The 23,080-nt window shown below is 37.7% G+C and overlaps 1 protein-coding gene across 1 annotated transcript in view; it reads right to left on the reverse strand.

Annotated features, from left to right (window-relative positions):
* MAGI3 (membrane associated guanylate kinase, WW and PDZ domain containing 3) overlaps positions 1–23,080 on the reverse strand; it is a 245,060-nt gene that overhangs the window by 82,790 nt on the left and 139,190 nt on the right. Inside the window, exon 3 of the mRNA XM_052637951.1 lies at positions 8,943–9,062. Coding sequence (XP_052493911.1) covers positions 8,943–9,062 — 120 coding nt within the window. The remainder of the gene's footprint in view (positions 1–8,942; positions 9,063–23,080) is intronic.

Consider the following 23,080-nt stretch of genomic DNA (forward strand, 5'->3'; position numbering starts at 1 on the left):
GCTGAAAGCATTGAAAGTTGAATCAAGAGTTAGAACAATATGGCTTACTGTGTCTCTGCCCTGTTATACTGAAGTTTCTGAACACCCATCATTGGCCAAAAGGAGGTGAAAGCACTTTTTCTTGGGAGAGGAGATAGACCAGAAAGAACTAATTTCTCAAGTGCTTGTCACCATATATTACCTAACCTTATCTAACACTGTAAGACTATTTGTACTAAGGCCAGGAAGTTGACTTTACATATGTAGGTTATTTATTCCTACAGGGCTTGCTTTGCATGGGTTTTATATTAGGGCCTAATTTGTGAATTTAAATGCATCAATGCTCTCGTGTAAGACTAATTGGCATAAAAAGTGGGAGTAAAGGAGGAGAAAACTAACTCAAATAATTTTTTTCTGATATGTAACATAATGAGTTATTTCAGTAAAATAAGGAAATATGCAGGCAAAGGATAAAGCTAAGGACCTACCAGTCTGTTCTGAAATGTAGGCTGCTTATGTAAACATAATTTTTAAAATTTTTTCTGAGCATTTTAATTATATTGTTTTATCTTCATTAGCATAATTCAATATTTGCTTGCTCTCAGGAAAGCAAGAAATACTTTAATATGCTGTCTTGAAAATCAGTAATTTTTACGGTAACAATGAACATTCCAGAATAGAATGAGAACAACTGAATATCTTCTCAGTTTGCCATGTAGTCCCCAATAGGCAGCCACATACGATGGAAATCATTCAGTGAGTCTAGCTATGTTAGCAGTTTGTGGCTCCTGCTAGCTCTGACCTTATATCAACCACTCTGCTGATGTCACAGAAAGATAAACAAGGACAGGGAGTAAAATATTCATGCTCTTCTTTTATTAAAAAAAAAAAAACACAACTCCCAATTCCTTGGCTCCTAAGGAGATGATTATTCATATAAGGTAAATTAACAGGGTATAAAATGGATTACTTTTCTGAGATGAAACAAAAGCATAAAAAGTTATTCACCATATCACAGAGGCAAAGTGAAAGTTGCTCAGTCGTGTCTGACTCTTTGTGACCCCATGGACTATAGAGTCCATGGAATTCTCCAGGCCAAAATACTGGAGTGGGTAGCCTCTCCCTTCTCCAGAGATCTTCCCAACCCAGGGATTGAACCCAGGTCTCCCACATTGCAGGCAGATTCCACAGATTCTTTACCAGCTGAGCCACAAGCGAAGCCTAAGAATACTGGACTGGGTAGCCTATCACAGGATTCCTGCCACAAGGGAAGTCTAAGAATACTGGAGTGGGTAGCCTATCGCTTCTCCAGCAGATATTCCTGACCCAGGAATCACACCAGGGTCTCCTGCATTGCAGGCAAATTCTTTACCAACTGAGCTACCAGGGAACTAGGGAGGCAAATCTACAAAGAAAGCTTACCTTGTTGTGCAGGCTTTGAGGGGGCAAGTATTAAGATAACTTCTTCGGAAATCTGACTTTGTGAGTGAATTGTCACTAAAATGCTCAAGACAAAACACTGAAATCAAATTAACGATACTTTTCAACCACATCTTCCCTCTCTCCATTCAACTACTCCTTAGCTTCCAAATCTAGGTTTGACAGGGAGTTAATCCTATCATGCAAATGTATGCAAAGAGTAATAGTAAAACAGACTAAGGATCTCAGTAAACTTTTGGCCCATAAGTAAAGCAAGGAACAATGAAAAAGCCAGTTCACACTTCTCTGGGATAGAAGGCACAAAAACGCCTCAAACGGAAGTTTGGTTGGGGAACAGGATGCCCTAGGATCTCATTTTCCCCTTCATTATGTCCAACAGTCATGCTACCAAGGTATCCGGATGTATCATGAGAAAGTTGAAAGTCCTTTTTTTCCCCCACTTTTCTAAGGATGGTAGTTTTACAGGAAATACTAAAAACACACTTTTACTGAATACTGTTAGTAACTCTTATCTAATTCTAGGTTTAACTTTTTTCTAGAATGAAAAATATGAAAAAATTCAGGATATGATTGCTATATGCATAATCAGTGACAAGAACTTAGAACTTCATAATAAATTCTGGCAGTTGCTTTATTTTTAAAAAATTATTGGCTTAGATGAAAAAAAGAAAGCTAACATTGCTTATAAGTAAATTAGATCTATTTTTCTTGAGTTGTTGGTAAATACCAAGATTTCAGATACTGAAAGGTATAGAACTACAAAGTTTGTGAACCCCAATGATAGTTAGTCACAAAAAAGCTTTTCATCTTTTCGAAGCTATACTGGAGCTTTTTCTTTTTTCTCTTTCTTCTTTTCGGAAGTGTTTTCATTTTTACGACAGACCAACCATTAAATATTTTAAACCCATATAAAATCGAGGACAACAATGTTAGACTAGTTAGAAATTTATTTACACATACCCAGATACTAACTTGGTGCCAGATTCTTTTCAGGTCTTCCCTTTTCCCCTCCTTAATGACATACATTTTCAGTCATATATATAATTCAAGTCCTACTTTCCTGTCTGTCCTTCCCATTCTCTCCCTGAGTTACCCTAGTGTTGGTATACGTCATTTCCTGGCATGTTATATACATCTAGGACATATGTACATGCATATATAACATATAGATGTGCTTAGTCGCTCAGTCGTGTCCAACTCTTTGTGACACCATGGACTGTAGCCTGCCAGGTTTCTATGTCAATGGGATTCTCCAGGCAAGAATACTGGAGTGGGTTCCCATACCCTCCTCCCGGGGATCTTCCTAAAACGGGGATCGAACCCAGGGCTCCTGCACTGCATATTTTTTACCATCTGAGCCACAAGGGAAGCATAACATATAAATACTACTATTTTAATAAAAGCTTCATGGAATGTTTATAACATTTCATATCTTTTTTTCTAAACAGTATGCTGTCCATATCCTTTTGTAACATTCTTTTTATACAACTTATTCCTATAGATACATGCAGATTCTAATCATCTATTATATAACAGTCCACTTTTATAAACAAATAAAAATAAATTTTATTAATTCCTCTAATAAAAGACACTTTCATTCCCTTATTGTTACAAATAATCCTATAATGACTATTCTATGAAGACTTACAAGACCTTCTAGAACACCAAAAAAAGATGTCCTTTTCATCACAGGGGACTGGAATGCAAAAGTAGGAAGTCAAGAGATACCTGGAGTAACAGGCAAATTTGCCCTTGGAGTACAAAATGAAGCAGGGCAAAAGCTAACAGAGTTTAGCCAAGAGAATGCACTAGTCATAGCAAACACCCTCTTCCAACATAAGAGAAGACTCTGCACATGGACATCACCAGATGGTCAACACCGAAATCAGATTGATTATATTCTTTGCAGCTGAAGATGGAGAAGCTCTATATAGTCAGCAAAAACAAGACTAGGAGCTGACTGTGGCTCGGATCATGAACTGCTTATTGCAAAAATCAGACTTAAATTGAAGAAAGTAGGGAAAACCACTAGACCATTCAGGTATGACCTAAACCAAATCCCTTACAATTATTCAGTGGAAGTGACAAATAGATTCAAGGGATTAGATCTGATAGACAGAGTGCCTGAAGAACTATGGACAGAGGTTTGTGACATTGTACAAGAGGGAGTGATCAAGATCTTCCCCAAGAAAAAGAAATGCAAAAAGGCAAAATGGTTGTCTGAGGAAGCCTTACAAATAGCTGAGAAAAGAAGAGAAGCTAAAGGCAAAGGAGAAAAGGAAAGATAAATCCATTTGAATGTAGTTTCAAAGAATAGCAAGGAGAGATAAAGCTTTCCTCAGCAATCAATGCAAAGAAATAGAGGAAAACTATAGACTGAGAAAGACTAGAGATGTCTTCAAGAAAATCAGAGATACCAAGGGAACATTTCATGCAAAGATGGGCACAATAAAGGACCGAAATGGTATGGACCTAACAGAAGCAGAAGATATTAAGAACAGGTGGCAAGAATACACAGAAGAACTATACAAAAAAGATCTTCATGACCCAGATAACCACTATGGTGTGATCACCCACCTAGAAACAGACATCCTGAAGTATGAAGTCAAGTGGGCCTTTGGAAGCATCACTATGAACAAAGCTAGTGGAGGTGATGGATTTCTAGCTGAGCCATTTCAAATACTAAAAGATGATGCTGTGAAAGTGCTGCATTCAATATGATAGCAAATTTGGAAAACTCAGCAGTGGCCTCAGGACTGGAAAAGGTCAGTTTTCAATCCAATCCCAAAGAAAGGCAATGCCAAAGAATGCTCAAACTACCGCACAATTGCACTCATCTCACATGCTAGCAAGGTAATGCTCAAAATTCTCCAAGTGAGGTTTCAGCAGTACGTGGGCCAAGAACTTCCAGATATTCAAGCTGGATTCAGAAAAAGCAGAGGAACGACAGATCAAATTGCCAACATCGTTAGATCACAGAAAAAGCAAGAGAGTTCCAGAAAAACAATTATGTCTGCTTTATTGACTATGCTAAAGCCTTTGACTGTGGATCCCAACAAACTGTGGAAAATTCTTCAATAGATGGGAATACCAGACCATTTGACTTGCCTCCTGAGAAATCTGTATGCAGGTCAAGAAGCAACAGTTAGAACTGGACATGGAACAATGGACTGGTTCCAAATTGGTAAAGGAGTATGTCAAGGATGTATACTGTCACCCAGCTTATTTAACTTATATGCAGAGTTCAGTTCAGTCACTCAGTCATGTCTGACTCTTTGTGACCCCATGAACCGCAGCACGCCAGGCCTCCATGTCCATCACCAACTCCCGCAGTCTGCCCAAACCCATGTCCATTGAGTTGGTGATGCCATCCAACCATCTCATCCTCTGTCGTCCCCTTCTCCTCCTGCCCTCAATCTTTCTCAGCATCAGGGTCTTTACCAATGAGTCAGCTCTTCACATGAAGTGGCCAAAGTATTGGAGTTTTAGCTTCAACGTCAGTCTTCCAATGAACACCCAGGACTGATCTTCGTTAGGATGGACTAGTTGGATCTCCTTGCAGTCCAAGGGACTCTCAAGAGTCTTCTCCAACACCACAGTTCAAAAGCATCAATTCTTCAGCGCTCAGGTTTCTTTATAGTCCAACTTTCACATCCATACATCACCACTGGAAAAACCATAGCCTTGACTAGACGGACTTTAGTCGGCAAAGTAATGTCTCTGCTTTTGAATATGCTATCTAGGTTGGTCATAACTTTCCTTCCAAGGAGTAAGCGTCTTTTAATTTCATGGCTGCAGTCACTATCTGCAGTGATTTTAGAGCCCAGAAAAATAAAGTCAGCACTGATTCCACAGTTTCCATCTATCTGCCATGAAGTGATGGGACCAGATGCCATGATCTTAGTTTTCTGAATGTTGAGCTTTAAGCCAAATTTTTATGCAGAGTACCTTATGCAATATGCCATGCTGGATAAAACACAAGCTGGAATCAAGACTGCCGGGAGAAATATCAATAACCCCAGATACTCAGATGACATCACCCTTATGGCAGAAAGCGAAGAGGAACCAAAGTGCTTCTTGATAAAAGTGAAAATTTTGGCTTAAAACTCAACATTCAAAAAACTAAGATCATGGCATTCTGTGCCATCACTTCATGGCAAATAGATGGGGAAACAATGGAACAGTTACAGACTTTATTTTGGGGGGCTCCAAGATCACTGCAGATGGTGACTACAGATATGAAATTAAAAGACGCTTGCTCCTTAGAAGGAAAGCTATGACCAACCTAGACAGCACATTGAAAAGCAGAGACATTACTTTGCCAACAAAGCTTTGTCTAGTCAAAGCTATGGTTTTTCCAGTAGTCATGTACGATGTGAGAGTTGGACTATAAAGAAAGCTGAGCGCAGAAGAATTGATGCTTTTGAACTGTGGTGTTGGAGAAGACTCTTGAGAGTCCCTTGAACTGCTAGGAGATCTAACCAGTCAATCCTAAAGGAAATCAGTCCTGAACACTCATTAGAAGGACTGATGCTGAAGCTGAAACTCCAATACCTTGGCCACCTGCTACGAAGAGCTGACTCATTGGAAAAGACCCTGATGCTGAGAAAGACTGAAGGTAGGAGAAGAAGGGAGTGATGGAGGATGAGATGGTTGGATGGCATGTCCTACTCAGTGGACATAAGTTTGAACAAGCTCTGGGAGTTGTTTATGGACAGGGAAACCTGGCGCGCTGCAGTCCATGGGGTCGCAAAGAGTCAGACAGGACTGAGTGACTGAACTGAATTGATAATGACTATTCAGGTACTTGTCTGCATATCCACATCGACGGGGTTTCTCTAGAGTAGGCAACCACAGAGGGGACTGCCAGGTAGGAGTTAGGTGCATCTTTGAATTTACTAGGTATTGACAAGATGCTTTCCCAAAGGACTGTTATATCATTTTATACCCTTGCCAGTTGTATATGCAGATTTCCATTTACCACAATTATCAGACTTTAAAATTTCTATCAATCTGATGGGTGTGGAATGGTGGGTATCTGTTATTTCAATTTGCTTTTCCTCTTAATTGAGCACGTAGTAATTAATAATATGGAAAATGCCACTTTGTCATATACCATGTTCTTAACAGAAGAAAACATAGGAGAATATCTTTTCAATTTAAATCATTAAAGACAATGACTTCTTAAATCAAATTTCAAAGCACCAATCATAAGGAAAACAGTGGTAACTCTGATTGACAAAAGTTAAGGATTTTGGTTTAATGAAGAAACACAGAACAAGGTTACTAGGTTACAGAATGGGAGAAAATATCAATATCTAATAAGAGATTATTATCTAATATAAATATTTACAAACAGAAATGTTATTGAGATCCCAGTTGAAAAATAAAATGGACAAAGCAAATGAATAGACAATTTGCAGAAGTTCAAAAAACAAGCATATGAAAAGATGCTCAAACTCTCTGACTACAAGAGAAACTAAAATTAAGATGAGACACCACTTCTATAACCATCAGACTGGCAAAATTACAAGGCTGGATGGTGCCAAGTGTTGATAAGGATGTGGAATCATTACTAAAGCCACGACAACTCCCCATGGCACTGCTTGGGGAATAGAGACTGCAGAGCTACCCAAAACGACTTCATCATATTAACTATATGTTCACCTTATAACCCAACAACCTGCTCTTGCATATATATGCCACAGACATTCTCACACTGGTTTGTAAGAAGACATGTATGAGGATGCTGCAGATTGATCTGTGGTGATGAGGAGCTGGAGGCAAACTGGAAGTCCGTCAAGAGGAGAAAGGTTAGGTAATGGATTCACAATATGGAGTACTACTGTGTAATGGTTACAAAACAGTGAATTACATACATTTACAGTACAGCAATGTAGATGAATCTTAAAAACAGTAGTAAGTGAAAACAGTTTAAAACTAATAAGATACAGAACATGGTCCAGATGTAAATAATAAATACATGTACACAAGACACAATACATATTTTGCAAGATCACATATAAACCAAAACATATATATATTAAACACATCAGAATGGTTGCCTATAAGAGGTAGGTGAATGGGAGAAGGCTATTTGCACAAAAATAAAAAATAAACAGCTGTCATTTTCTCTGAGAAGTCTCCACTGGCCATCTTATCTAAATTAGACATTCCTATTATTTTCTTTAAAAATCCCTTGCTTCTGTTTCCTTCATAACATCTCAATTTAGTTATCTTGTTTGTGTTCTGACTGCTTTCCCCACTAAGATACAGGATTTATGAAGTCAGTATCATTTCAGTGTTGCTCAGCACAGCACCTCTAGTCCCTCTGGTAGTGCTTGGCACAGAGTATAAAAGAAGGATCAAATAAACAATACATGAATGAGTGAGTCATGGATGCTAATCTCAGGAAGAGTGGCTAGGTCAAACTTAGCAGGCAAGAGGAAATCATTAAAGATTCTGAAGGAAAGAGAAACGACCAGAACTGCACTTGACAAGGAAGACTAGTATGGTAGCAACGAGCGGGGTGGACTGGCGAGAGGGAAGAAACTGGAACACCTGAGATCAGCTACCATAGCCAGCATGAGTCAGTGCAGGGAGCCTACAATGAGGTGATGAAAGCGTAGAGAAAGGCAGTGTGAAAGATGCTACAACGGAAGAAAAGATTAGGCTGGTAACAGACTAGATGCAACTGCTGAGAAAAAGAAGGAAGTAAATGAAGACTTCCCTGTCTTGAGCTCTTGCTAAAGCTAAAAAGAGAAATTATGAGGACTTACTCTTATCGATAGCACAAATGCATATTTGGATATGATGAACTCATGATCAGATATTTATTGAACGTTATCTCTAGGAACTGAAGATAACATAAAGAAAGACATGACATCTGCTTTCACAGAGCTTGTGAAAAAGGCAATTATAATAGCATGATAAAGCAATGATGGAGAAGTACAGGGTGCTATTGGAGTGTACAAGTTTGCCAGTGAAGAACTGTTAGATAAAGAAAAGAAAGAAGATTTAACAAAGAATCATTCAGAAGTTGAAATTGATCTTAAATTAGTACTCCCTAGAATCAAGTGAGTAGACAAAACAGTTATGAAAAGAAAACAAATTTTTCTGTTTTTATTATTTTCCTCTTCAAATCTACACTCTCTTTTCTTCAAGAGAGCCAAAGTATAAATAGATTTTTTAAAGGGTACAGTATTTTTATTTCCAGCCACAAACAGAACTCACAAATGCTTGAGTGAATACAATGAATGTAAATTATTATGAAATACTGCAAACTAGCTAGCTTTGATGATTTTAGTATACTGTCTACAACCAACTTTAGAATAACACAGAATGCATTTATTCCCATCTTAATTAGTAAATTAAAAGTAGCCTAATCAAAAGGAAAACCTCTCAAAGACGAACAGAAAAAACTTTTTTTAAAAGTGGTATTTTACTGATCAAATTCCATTTGAAATAATTCCAATCAATCAGACAGTTTTCTGGGCTGCTGTTGTCAATATCTGGGGACATACCATCATACGTTCCACTTTCTAATAACGTTCCACTCTCTTCCAGTGCTTTGAACTGTTCAACAGAAATGAAATTATAGTCCACCCCTGGTACTTCCCCATCCCTGGGGGCCCTTGTAGTACCTAAGGAGAGAAAAAGAGAAAAAAATAGGTTGTAAAGTGCTTTTAATTATAAAATGTTGAAAATAATTGAAAATTCAGTTTATAGAGAACACATGGGAAACACTATTGAATATATTGTATCTAGACTAGTAAGAGAATTTGAGGCAAATTAACATTCCTAGGTCAAAGTAGGATAATACTATAGGATGAGTAAATATATTTTAATAAAATCTATAGATAGCTATGAAATTCAAAATTACAAAGATTAAAATGTTAGTGTCCAAGAAAGCTTAACTTTCCAAGACTCAACAGTTAATTCTTCTTTTAAACCTTAATTCTCATGCTTAACATTTAAAAGAGAGGTAAATCCACCAAGGAAAGGCTTCAAGTTCACGGAGCTACCTTACATATTTTTCCTTCCTTAGCAGAAATGTAAACTAATACTCTACTTACTAGAGTTGTAAGACAATAAAAAAGAGAAACAACTTTTAAAAACTTTCATCAATAAATGCCACTTAAAAAACCTGAACAAATATTAACCACGCAATTATTTTTAGACTCATTAATAAAGAGCTCAGAGCTTAAGGTAGGAATTCACAAAATGTAATTTTATACATATTGCTGCTTAGTCATTATTCTCTTCAAGTAATTTCAAAACATGAAGCCATAAGCAAACTGCTTAATGAAATTCACTACAGTAACTGAGCACTAAATTTCTATCTATTAAGGAATCAATGCCAAAGTAAAATCTTTTCAGATCCAGGATATAAATTCAAGTTATGGCAGCACTGCTGTACTTTACTGAATTTCACTGAACAAGAACCAATATTTTTTTAACTGAAATTGGAAAAGTCACTTCAAATACTATAAAATACAAACAAGATATCCAGGTAGTTAGCCTGGAAACAGAGTTAGGATACTGTCCTGCCCATCCTTGGGAAGGATAAGCCCATTTCTCTATTTATGCTAACGATCTGTTAACAGCACTCCTAGCCAGAAACCTGAGACAGTAACCTTGGGCTCTTCCTTCTACTCTACACCTAGTCACCAAATATGGTTGATTCCATCTCCTAAACACCTATAGGATTTATATACTTGTCTTCATTCTCACATCCACTTAATCCAAATCAGTATCAATGCGCTGTATTGTTGGTCTCCTGAGCTCAACCCTGTCTTCATCCTAGCTACAGACCTTAACCAAACTGCAATCAATGACTTTTCTAAAACCATCTGAGCAAAAAACCTCTACACCTCTAAATGGTTCCCACGATCCTTGATATAAAATCCAGGTTCTATCTCTCCAGCTTCTTTCTTACCTCACCCCTTTCACATTCTAGGCTTCAGCCTTAATCTATTTTTTTTTTTTTTTTCAATTCTTTTAATGTTCCTCGCACTTGCTTATTTCCAAGGCCTTTGCCAAGCCATTCTTTTCCTTGGAAGACTTCCTATATCCTTTCCCTCTTACCTCAGTTAACTCCTAGTCATCCTTCAGCTTCTGACTGAGAAAGCTTCTTTAGAGAACTTTCCCATCTAGGTATGGGAATATGCAGGAACCTTATCTATTTGGTTCAGAGCAATACCCCAAGTCTCTGCACAGTATAAATCCCATAGCAGGCACTCAATAGAGATAGTTGTCAGAAAAATTAAGTAAAATTTTATACAAATGTAATCATCACAGGCCCTGGAAATATACTATCATATTATAAATTAATTCATGGGAACCTATTGATTGCTTTTACATTCTATTATATTTTGTAATGTGAAAAAACCCCACAATGATGATGAATGGTAATAATCTCAGAAAATAATGATTAAGCAAACATTCTAAGTAACAAAGACTGTTGCATTTCTTTGTCTGTTTTACAACACAGAGGATACAAAATCTCTAAGACATAACTTCCCTTTTTAACATTTTTTTATATCAAATTTTTGTTTCTCATATACTGATTAAAATTACATTGTTAGAGTTCCCAAATTCACAGCTTTCAGTTCCACATTAGGTAAATGTTAATCTTAGAAAGTAAATTCAGCAATTAAATTTATGATTAGCAGCTGTGATAGATGGAAAACATGGCCACGTATTTTACACCTCCTCCTATCAAGAGATGGAGCCTGTTGCCTCACCCCTTGAATCTGAACTGGACTTACAGCTTGCTTTGAATAACTTAGTGTGATGTACAAGTTCAGGCGTCTAGACCTCTGTCTTTGCCTCTTTGGAATGGTCCCACCACCATGTACAGATGTCCAGACAAGACTACTGAATGATGAGCGGGAATCCTATCCAATAAACAGCACCAAGGCCCAGATATGAGAGAGGCCAGTTTAGCCCCTCTAACGCCAGCTTAGCTGCCAATGACCAGCCACATGAGTGGGTCCAGATGAACTCAGCAAACTCATGAAATCATGAGAAATCATACATGATAGTTATTTTAAGCCATTATGTTCTAGGGTAGTCTGTTATGTGGCAAAGGCTAATTGAAATATTATCTAAATAAACTCTATATAAACATAATGACTATATAAAATCCAATTTAAAAGCAAATCATACTAATGATAATACTATTTTATTAAAAAAAAAAAAAAGCACTGACCCAAGAGGCAGAAGCAACGCCGCATTTTAGTCTAGGATAATCATTAGTGGTAAAATTTTGAGCAAGCACTTAAATCCCTCTGGGCTTGGTTCTCTTTCTGCAAAGTGGCACTGAGCAAGATGGCGATCATAATTCTTTCCATTAATAAACATAAAATGTGTGATTCCAGCATATATATTTCCAAGACTTACAAAGTAGCTTGAATGTCAATTCTCTTTACAAATGTATTATACATTTTCACTTCTTCCCCTTCAAATAATGTACTCTGATATACATAAAAAGTTTTCTACCTTCCTCTATCCAACTCCACTGCCCTCAGCACTCCCCCAAATTTACCTTTCTACTCTTGATACTCTCTATACACTTAATGTAAAGCTTTGTACATCCCCTCCAATCAACATGATATTGCTCCTTTTTACATAAAATTCCTCCAGTTCTTCTCCCTCAGTGTCCAATTCCTCTCCTCTCATTTGCTCTTGAGCGCATTCCAATCAGATTACTGCCCCAACTGGTCCCACGAGACAATCTGTGCATCAGAAGTTTCCACTTTGCTTAAACCAAAGGTCAAGTGTCAGTCCATAACCTGGCAAATCAAAAACCTTTGACAAAACTGATCACTCCCTCCATTTTCTGTTTTATTCTGAAATGTACAGAAAAGTACATAAAACATATATATAAAGTTTAGTTCAGTTCAGTCGCTCAGTCATGTCCAACTCTTTGCGACCCCATGAACTGCAGCACACCAGGCCTCCCTGTCCATCACCAACTCCCAGAGATCACCCAAACTCGTGTCCATCAGGTCGGTGATGCCATCTAGCCATCTCATCCTCTGTCGTCCCCTTCTCCCTGCCCCCAATCCCTCCCAGCACCAGAGTCTTTACCAATGAGTCAACTCTTCGTATCAGGTGGCCAAAGTATTGGACTTTCAGCTTTAGCTTCAGTCCTTCCGATGAACAGCCAGGACTGATCTCCTTTAGGATGGACTGGTTGGATCTCCTTGCTGTCCAAGGGACTCTCAAGAGTCTTCTCCAACACCACAGTTCAAAAGCATCAATTCTTTGGTGCTCAGCTTTCCTCATAGTCCAACTCTCACATCTATACATGACCACTGGAAAAACCATAGCCTTGACTAGACAGACATTTGTTGGCAAAGTAATGTCTCTGCTTTAGAATATGCTATCTAGGTTGGTCATTAACTTTCCTTCCAAGGAGTAAGTGTCTTTTATTTCATGGCTGCAATCCCATGCAGAAATAAACTCTAAAAATCACCATCTGCAGTGATTTTGGAGCCCAAAAAAATAAACTCAGACACTGTTTCCACTGTTCCCCCATCTAATTCCCATGAAGTGATGGGACCAGATGCCATGATCTTCGTTTTCTGAAAGTTGAGCTTTAAGCCAACTTTTTCACTCTCCTCTTTCACTTTCATCATGAGGCTTTTTAGTTCCTCTTAACTTTCTGCCATAAGGGTGATGTCCTTTGCACATCTGAGGTTATTGATATTTCTCCTGGCAATCTTGATTCCAGCTTGTGTTTCTTCCAGTCCAGCGTTTCTCATGATGTACTCTGCATAGAAGTTAAATACGCAGGGTGACAATATACAGCCTTGATGTACTCCTTTTCCTATTTGGAACCAGTCTGTTGTTCCATGTCCAGTTCTAACTGTTGCTTCCTGACCTGCATACAGGTTTCTTAAGAGGCAGGTCAGGTGGTCTGGTATTCCCATCTCTTTCAGAATTTTCCAGTTTATTGTGATCCACGCAGTCAAGGGCTTTGGCATAGTCAATAAAGCAGAAATAGATGTTTTTTTTGAACTCTCTTGCTTTTTCCATGATCCAGCAGATGTTGGCAATTTGATCTCTGGTTCCTCTGCCTTTTCTAAAACCAGCTTGAACATCTGGAAGTTCACGGTTCACGTATTGCTAAAGCGTGACTTGGAGAATTCTGAGCATTACTTTACTAGCGTGTGAGATGAGTGCAACTGTGCGGTAGTTTGAGCATTCTTTTGCATTGCCTTTCTTTGGGATTGGAATGAAAACTGACCTTTTCCAGTCCTGTGGCCACTGCTGAGTTTTCCACATTTGCTGGCATATTGAGTGCAGCACTTTCACAGCATTATCTTTCAGGATTTGAAATAGCTCCACTGGAATTCCATCACCTCCACTAGCTTTGTTTGTAGTGATGCTTTCTAAGGCCCACTTGACTTCACATTCCAGAATGTCTGGCTCTAGGTGAGTGATCACACCATCATGATTATCTGGGTCGTGAAGATCTTTTTTGTACAGTTCTTCTGTGTATTCTTGGCACCTCTTCTTAATATCTTCTGCTTCTGTTAGGTCCATACCATTTCTGTTCTTTATCGAGCCCATCTTTGTATGAAATGTTCCCTTGGTATCTCTAATTTTCCTGAAGAGATCTCTAGTTTTTCCCATTCTGTTGTTTTCCTCTATTTCTTTGCATTGATCGCTGAGGAAGGCTTTCTTATCTCTCCTTGCTATTCTTTAGAACTCTGCATTCAGATACTTATATCTTTCCTTTTCTCCTTTGCTTTTCACTTCTCTTCTTTTCACAGCCATTTGTAAGTTTAAATAACGTTTATTAGTAATAAGCAGTAACAAAGCATACTAATCCAGATGAAGAAAGAGAACATTACCAGGATGCCAAAAGCCCCCTCGTATGTCTCCAATCACAAATGTCTCCCTCCCTCCACCCCCAACGTGACTATCATCTTTACATTTGTGATAATAATTTCTTTTTTAAAAAAATATTTTTAGCAACTGAGTAATGCATTTCTGAGCAACATAGCTTAGTTTTGCCTGCTTTGCAACTTGATGGGATTCGAATCATACCACATGCATCCTTTTGTGTCCACATCAATACTTATCATGTTTTTAAACTTCTGCCAACATGTTAAGTATATAAAGGTATCTCACGCTGTATTTAATGTGCAACTACTTTAAAAGATTCAACACTCCTTTTCATATATTTACTAGCCATAGAGATTTCTTCTGTTGTAAAGTGGCTGCTCAAGTCTGCCGCTTCTCTGTTGGGCTGCCTATCTTTTTACAAACTGTAGTTCTTTACATTCTAGATACTACATTACTTCATCAAATCTAAGCAATCAACAGCTTCTAAAAACACCATTATTTTAACCTAAAAAAGAAAAAAAAAAAAAAAACCCTGGCAATTATAATTGAAATATTTCACATATTGCAATATGCATTCCAATTGTTCAGTTCAGTTCAGTCGCTCAGTCGTGTCCGACTCTTTACGACCCCATGAATTGCAGCACGCCAGGCCTCCCTGTCCATCGCCATCTCCCGGAGTTCACTCAGACTCACGTCCATCAAGTTGGTGATGCCATCCAGCCATCTCATCCTCTGTCGTCCCCTTCTCCTCCTGCCCCCAATCCCTCCCAGCATCAGAGTCTTTTCCAATGAATCAACTCTTCGCAAGAGGTGACCAAAGTACTGGAGTTTCAGCTTTAGCATCATTCCTTCCAAAGAAATCCCAGGGTTGATCTCCTTCAGAATGGACTGGTTGGATCTCCTTGCAGTCCAAGGGACTCTCAAGAGTCTTCTCCAACACCACAGTTCAAAAGCATCAATTCTTTGGCACTCAGCCTTCTTCACAGTCCAACTCTCACATCCATACATGACTACTGGAGAAACCATAGCCTTGACTAGACGGACCTTTGTTGGCCAAGTAATGTCTCTGCTTTTCAATATTCCAATTGTAGAGAGGCTAAAATGTGAAATAATTGTGTCTCAGCACTGCAGTCTTTTGCCAGATATATGTGGTTGCGAATGGGGTGTTTCTGCTACAGAAATATGCTTTGCAATATGCTTTCTTCAAATAGTGCTTTCTGCAAAATCAGACACCAAAAATAAGAAAAGCTTACGGAGAAAATAGGATAGGGTTGATCTCTCAAAGTCTACTGCAACTCAGTAAATGGAGCACTAGTAAAGTCAATAACAATCCCATGAAAGCTATTAATACAATTTAGTCGATGTTACATTCCTAATAAAAAATACTAGAGTAAATAAAATACTTCATCTTTAAAATTTTCTGTGAAAAGGTACTTGACAGAAAGGTACAGAGGGTTGAGGACACTGAATAATAAAGACAAGGCCAAAGGTACAATCAATAATTTTAAGATAAAGTACAAGTTCAAATTGAGAAAAGAGGCCAAATTGAGGTGAACAGGCATCATACACAGTAAAACAAAAGCAACATTCAGCTGTGTTTGTATATTCTTTGTTTACTTGCTGCTACTTGATGATACACAAGATTGGCTAGAGAAAATTAAATAAGAATCAGTGTCACTTCTCAGTTCAGTGACATCATTCTCCTACCTACTTACCTGCATTATTGAAACAAATGTTGCAAAACAGAATCTTCTCTCACTCTGATTTCACCTTTTTTTCTCTTTTAAATAAACAGTCCTTTGATGACAGAAGTTTTTCATTTTAATGCAGTCACATTTATCAATTGTTTCCTTTAGAGCTAATGGTTTTGTGTTCTGCTTTAGAAATCCTTTCCAAGGCCATGGGGGTATTCTGCATTCTTTTTTAAAAAGCATTACAGCTTTGCCTTTCACACCTAGTACTTTAATGTACTGGAGCTTTTTTCTTTTTTCCAGTTTGATGGGAAGTAGTAGCCCAATTTCCTTTTTTTCCTGAAATGTTTATTCAACAAGATTTATTGAAAAAAATCAGTATTTTCTCCTCTGATTGGCCATGGCACTCCTGTCACAGGAATCCTATACAGAAAGGCCCATATGAGACTGAGTGTCTACATCCCATTTACCTACTGACCATCCCTGCATGTTTATTACAGTGTTGTAATTATTATACTGCTGTGATAAATCCTGAGATACAGCAGAAAAAGTTCACTTGTTTTTTTTCTATTCATAGCCTTTCTATATAAATTCTAGAATCAGATAGGCTAAAACTGCTGAAGTTTTTATTGAATTAGATTGAATCTATTAATCAATTTGAGGAGAACTGAAATCTTTACCATATTGAGTCTTTACTCCATGAACAAGAAATCTCTGTCAAAATATTTAGGTCTTCCTTAATGTCCATTAATTTTACCTTATAGAGATCTTTACCCTTTATACTTAGAGATGAATTAGGTATTTCAACTCTTTTTATGCTATGTTTATGCTATACATGGTATTTTTCTACAAATTTTCATTTTTTAATTGTTGATAGTATGAAAGAATAAAATTATGGGAGCTGATTTGGTCACTTTACATAATTTATCTATAATAAAATTGACTGATTCTAATGGCATAATTTGCCTATAATGCAGTTCACTGATTCACATGAGAGATTCTACGGATTTTGGGAATCATCACCCCCAAAAGTCTCCCTGCGCCCTTTTGCAGTCGTCCACCCTATGGCAGCCACTGACCTGCTGTCACTATAGTTCTGCCTTTAATAGATGCTCACACAAATGAAATCACACATTAATTTGATTTCAGTAGTGGTTTGTGTCTGGCTTCTTTCACTTTGCATGATGCTTTTGAGATTCATCCAGTTTGTTGTTCAATATCCTTTTATTACCGAGGGGTATTCCAACTCCACTGTATAGATACACCAAAATTTGATTATGCATTCACCACTGGTGGACATTCAGGCTGTTTCCAGATTTTAGATACTATATAAAAAGCTGTTGTACAAGTCTTTGTGTAGATTTACATGTAAATTTATGTTGGGTTAATGCCTAAGAGTAGAGTTGCTGGGTCATATGATAAGTGTATGCTTAACTTTCTAAGAAAAAGTCTGAAGTAGACATAGTACTTTGCATTCCCACAAACAATATATAAGAGCTATAGCTGTTTTACATTACTGTTTCCATGTAGGAATTCCTTTCTGGAGCTTCCTGACAGATTTACTTTCTCTAAATCCCAAGAAAAATTAGTTGAAAGGGAAAATGAAGAGGAAAAAATATATACCTCTACTGTGAGAATTAAAGCTTAATAATTTAACACAGAGATGCTACTGGTTTGAAAGAATCTATTGATATCAATTGAAAGCAAGAGCAGGAAACACTGAAAGCAGAATGAAATGTTACAGCTGACATTTCCAGGGACTAGGACAAAAGCACAGGGGAGAGCAGCAGTCACAATCTATCCATCAGTCCTACCTGCAGCTGTTCCCATGCTGCAAGTGTGGGGTCAGGGCTCTGATGATAATAGTGGGTTGTTCTTACAAATATAACACTGAAGGCCAGATAAGACCCGAAGTTGGCAGCTTCAACATGATTCGGTGTAATGTTTTTAACATTGGGCAGGGCATCTGAATGTTACCTGAACACTATTCAACAATGTTCCTGATATTTTCCTCCATTTGATATTTGCTACAAGTTGCAGAGCTTTGTAAATAAGAGAAGTGCAAGAAGTGAATGCTGTTGTAGAACACTTCAGCCTGAAATCAGAAACAATCTGAAGTAAAAGCAACATAGCCTTTAGTGGCAAAAACAATCGGGGCAAGAAAACAAGTACTCTCAGCATTAAAAAAGGAAACAAGCTTATATGAATGATCAGTGCAAAATGAAATATTTTTTCCTACCTCTGAATATTTGTTACCAAAGATGAAGGCGATCAGATAATGCAACTGATACTTAATGTGCTTCACATTTTCATTTCAGGAGTGCAAAATTCAAATCTTAAATATGTGTACTAGTATCTTTCAAACTTTTAGATGATTTTTATTTGGCATTTATTTTGTGTTAGTGTTCATTCTTTTAAGACTTTTTTTGTTAGCAAATGCCTGTATCAGGCTGAGACCATTTAAAAATGTTATCAAAATCTGGTTATATTAATTTTTAATAATATTAAACCATGTGATTTCATGCTGTCATTTTCTCTCTTTAAGCACTTGGTACACTCAGGAGAAACCACCCCACACCTCAGTGTTCAGAGCCATTATTACTGCTCTAATGGTCAAGTGTAGCAGTCACTAGGGTTCGCAAGCTATTTGGCTCAACTGGTACTTCGTCACAATCAGCCACAGGTTATACTGAGATTAAATGATGATATCACTTGTCACAAATTACCAGCAAATTTGTCTCTGTGCTCAAGCCCAAGTACACATCCAAAAGCAATCTTAAAACCCCTTCTTGGAGCATCTGTCTCCTGGGACTGCTACCAGTACCAGTCCTGTAACAGCCAGGGTCCAAGCAGGAGGAAGAAACTAGACGGTAACTGGAACAAGGACAACCTAACGTAAAGAATTATTAACTATTTATAAAGAATTAACTAAGGCGGAATGAAAGAGAATTCTAAAGAGTATCATCCTAGAGTTGAACAAGAATACCCAAGTAAGGAAAAAACTTGGAAGAAAGAGATGCTCTCAAAGTCTGAGATTCAGACCTTTTTGGAGAAGGTGCATAGCAGCCCACTGGATGGTAGAGAAGTTTGCTGGGTTGCCTTGGGACAGAGCTGGTTCACTATCAGTGAGTTGAGGCTAGTGGGCAGGGTCTGCTGGAGTACCAATAAAATTCACCAGCAAACTGCTTTGAGTGGAACGGACATGCAGCAGGGTGTTTTGGGCTTACTAGAAAATCAGCTGGGAAACTGGCTGGGCTTGCTGGAAACCCACTGGAAAAACATTTGCAAGAGATTTTGCTGAAATCTGGGGAGCCTGCTGGGTTCCCCACAGAACTCATCAGGAAACTGTGAAGAACTCAGCTGGCACATTGGTGGAATTTATGAAGCACCTATGTGAGCCTATTCCTGGACTCACTGCTGGGACTCCCCCTACTCCTACCCCTCACTCCCCTCCCTACCCCAACCATGTGTACCACTGAACTTGCCCCTGGGTAGCTGATTGCTAGAGTGCTGCTGAAACTGAGTATCTTTTGGCAGGCAGAAGCAGAAAGAAAAAGGCATACTGAAGCCAGAAAAAGAAGACTTTTTTCCTCCAGTATCCTTCCTACACCTTCTACTGATAAAGCTCAACGTTGTTCCAGATGGTAAGGAGAAAATGTGACAACGTCATAAGTAGGCAAAAAGAGTAGATTTGAAGCCAAGAGGCTGTGAGTAATAAACTGGCAGACTAGTTTTCTGAGAGATTACATCATGAACTCAAGTTGAATTTTTGTCAAATGTTTTTTTAGCACCTATGGAGAAGATCATATGGCTTTTCTAATCTTCACATGTTACACCAACCTTGCATTCCTGGGACAAATCTCACTTGGTCAAAATGTGTTATCCTTTTTCTATATTACCATGTACTGATTTGCTAAAATAAAGGATTTTGAGCCTATGTTCATGAAAAATTTTGGTCTAATACTCTTAATGTTTTCATCTGGCTTTAGAATCAGGATAATGCTCAGATCATGGAGTGAGATTGGGAAATGTTCTAATTTTCAGAAGAAGCTGTATAGAATTGGCATTATTTCTTCTTTAAATATTTGGAACAATTTACCAGTACCATCTGGGCCTGAAGTTTTCTCTACGGGAAAATTAAAAACTACAAATTTCATTTCTTTAATAGATACAAGGCTGTTCAGTTCTTCTATTTCTTCCTGAGAGAGCATTGGTAATTTTTGTCTTCCAAGGGATTTATACATTTCATATGAATTGTTGAGTTTACTGGCATAAGTAGTTTAGAAAATTCCTTATTATCCACTTAACCTCTGTAGGATTTTCAGTGGTACTCTCTCTCATTCCCAATAATGTTTATCACTTCTATTAATCTTTAAGAAGCAGCTCTGACTCTCACAGATTTCTCTCTATTTTTTCTCTATTTCCTAGTTTATTGATTTCTGCTTTTTATTATTTCCTTCCTGCTACTTAATTTGGGTTTACTTTGCTCTTAAGGTAGAAATTTAGATCATCGATAGAGATCTTTATTATTTTCTAATGTAAGTATTCATTACTATAAATTTCCCTCTAAATACTGCTCTAGCAACACCCCACAAATGGATATACTGTAGTGAAACGTGTGACACTTTGTAATTTTTCCTGTGGCTTATTCTTTAACTCACAAGTCAGTCAGAAGTGTAGCAATTTAATTTCCAAATATTTAGAGATTTTCTATATATCTTTCTGTAAATGATTTCTAATTTAACTCCATTAGGATCAGAGAACATATTTTACATGACTGAAATCCTCTTAAATGTACTGAATCTTGTTTAATGGTCCAGAATATGATCTATATTTGTATATGTCCCTCGTGCACTAAAGAATGTATATTCTTGTGTTGTTTGATGGCATGCTCTAACAAGTAACAGTTAGGTCAAGTTGGCTGAAAGTGTTATTCATGTTATAATCTTGTTGATTTTTTGCTTACTTTTTCTAAAGCAGGTATTGATATCTTGAATGTAATTACGAAGTTTTCCATTTCAGTTCTCATTCTGATATCATTTCCATTCCATCTGAAGAATTTTCTTTACTATTTTTTGTAGTATAAGTCTACTGGAGAAAAATCCCCTCATCCTTTTTTATTGTCTCAAAAATTTATTTTTTTTTATTTTTAAGAATATTTTTACTGTATACACATCTAGGTTGGCATCTTTTTCCTTCCAGCATTTTGAAGATAATATCTGATTGGCTTCCAGCTTGTACTGTTTCTGTTGATATCTGTAGTCAATCTACATTCCCTTGAATGATCTCTTTTTCTGTCTGCCTTTCATATTTTCTCTTTATCACTGGTTTTCAGCAATTAGATTACGATGTACACTGACTTTTTTTTTAATGTTTCTACTGCTTGAGGTTTGTTGATACTCTTAGATCTACTGGTTTATAGTTTTCACTGAACCTGGAATGTATGGATGTGAGAGTTGGACTGTGAGGAAAGCTGAGCGCCGAAGAATTGATGCTTTTGAAGTGTGGTGTTGGAGAAGACTCTTGAGAGTCCCTTGGGCTGCAAGGAGATCCAACCAGTCCATTCTGAAGCAGATCAACCCTGGGTGTTCTTTGGAAGGAATGATGCTGAAGCTGAAACTCCAGTACTTTGGCCACCTCATGCGAAGAGTTGACTCATTGGAAAAGACTCTGATGCTGGGAGGGATTGGAGACAGGATGAAAAGGGGATGACAGAGGATGAGATGGCTGCATGGCATCACCGACTTGATGGATGTGAGTTTGAGTGAACTCCAGGAGATGGTGATGGATAGGGAGGCCTGGTGTGCTGCGATTCATGGGGTCACAGAGAGTCGGACATGACTGAGCGACTGAACTGAACTGAACTGAACCTGGAAACATTTCAGCCACTATTTTTTCAAGTATTTGTTCTGCTTCCCCCACTTTGGCTTGATAGCATGCCATAGGTTGATATGAAGAGATCAGTTACAGTCCTGTTCTGTCTGTAATCCAAGGTCTGAAAACAGATGTTATAGATATCTTACCCAATTATTTACGATAAGAGGGTAGACCCAGTATGAGGAGGTGCTTTGTGGCCAAAGTAGAACTGTCCCTGTCTCTCTCACTGTTTGATTGCTTTTTAAAAGTTCACTTTTGTATTCTGTTTCCTCTCCATGTTTCTGTTTGATTAATTTATAGTGTTAGGTCTTCCAGTTCACCAGTCTTTTCTGTTGCAGTTTCTAATCTGCTAGGTTAAACTCATCCAGTGAGTTTTTGAAGTTCCATATAGTTCCTTTTAAAAATGTGTATCTTGTTTTCTCTTCATTCTGTTCATTTTGTCCTTTAAATCCTTGAGCATATTTATGAGATAACTTTAAAATTTTTGATATGGTCATTATCTGTGTCATTTCTGTGTTTTTTTTTCTTTAATCAGCTCACTTTTCTTTTAATTATGGGTCACATTTTTTTTGCTTTCATGCCTAGTAATTTTTTATTAGACACTAGACATTAGGAATATGATATTATTCAGTGTCTAGATTTTTTTGTCTTCCTTTAAAGAGTTCTTATCTTTCCCCCTTTCCCTCCCTCTCTTCCTTTATTTTTGCTAACTAGATAAGTTACATGCATATTCACTTGATCCTTTTGGGACTTTTTAAATTAAACTTTGTTAAAGTGGGTCTAAATCTATGGGCTCTTTAACACTACCAGTAAGCCATGACCCTTATGGGGTCTCTCCATGCAGGTTGGTTAGAACTCAAATTACTCTTGGCCCTGTGTAAGCTCTGGGAATTGTTAACCTTACAGCTCACAGAGAGTTCTTTGCCTGCTTTGTGAAGTCACGTTCTCAGCTTAGTATTCAGCAATAAATTGAAGAAGGCACATATGCAGTTTGCCGGAGCTTTCTTTATATCTCTTCCTTTCTGATACCCAGCCCTGCAAATTCCTAACATCTCAGAATTCTTGAACACATATTTCTGTACCCTTAACTCAGAGTCTGCTAAACTCAGCCGAGGCTCTTCCTCCATGTGTTATAGCCTCAAAAGTGCCTCCAAGCAGAAAGCTGACGAAATTACAGGATTCTTTTGTGTGCAATCTCCTTCCTATTCCCTTAGGGATCACAGTTGTGCTCT

This window comes from Budorcas taxicolor, chromosome 3, assembly GCF_023091745.1.
Source record: "Budorcas taxicolor isolate Tak-1 chromosome 3, Takin1.1, whole genome shotgun sequence".
Lineage (NCBI taxonomy): Eukaryota > Metazoa > Chordata > Mammalia > Artiodactyla > Bovidae > Budorcas > Budorcas taxicolor.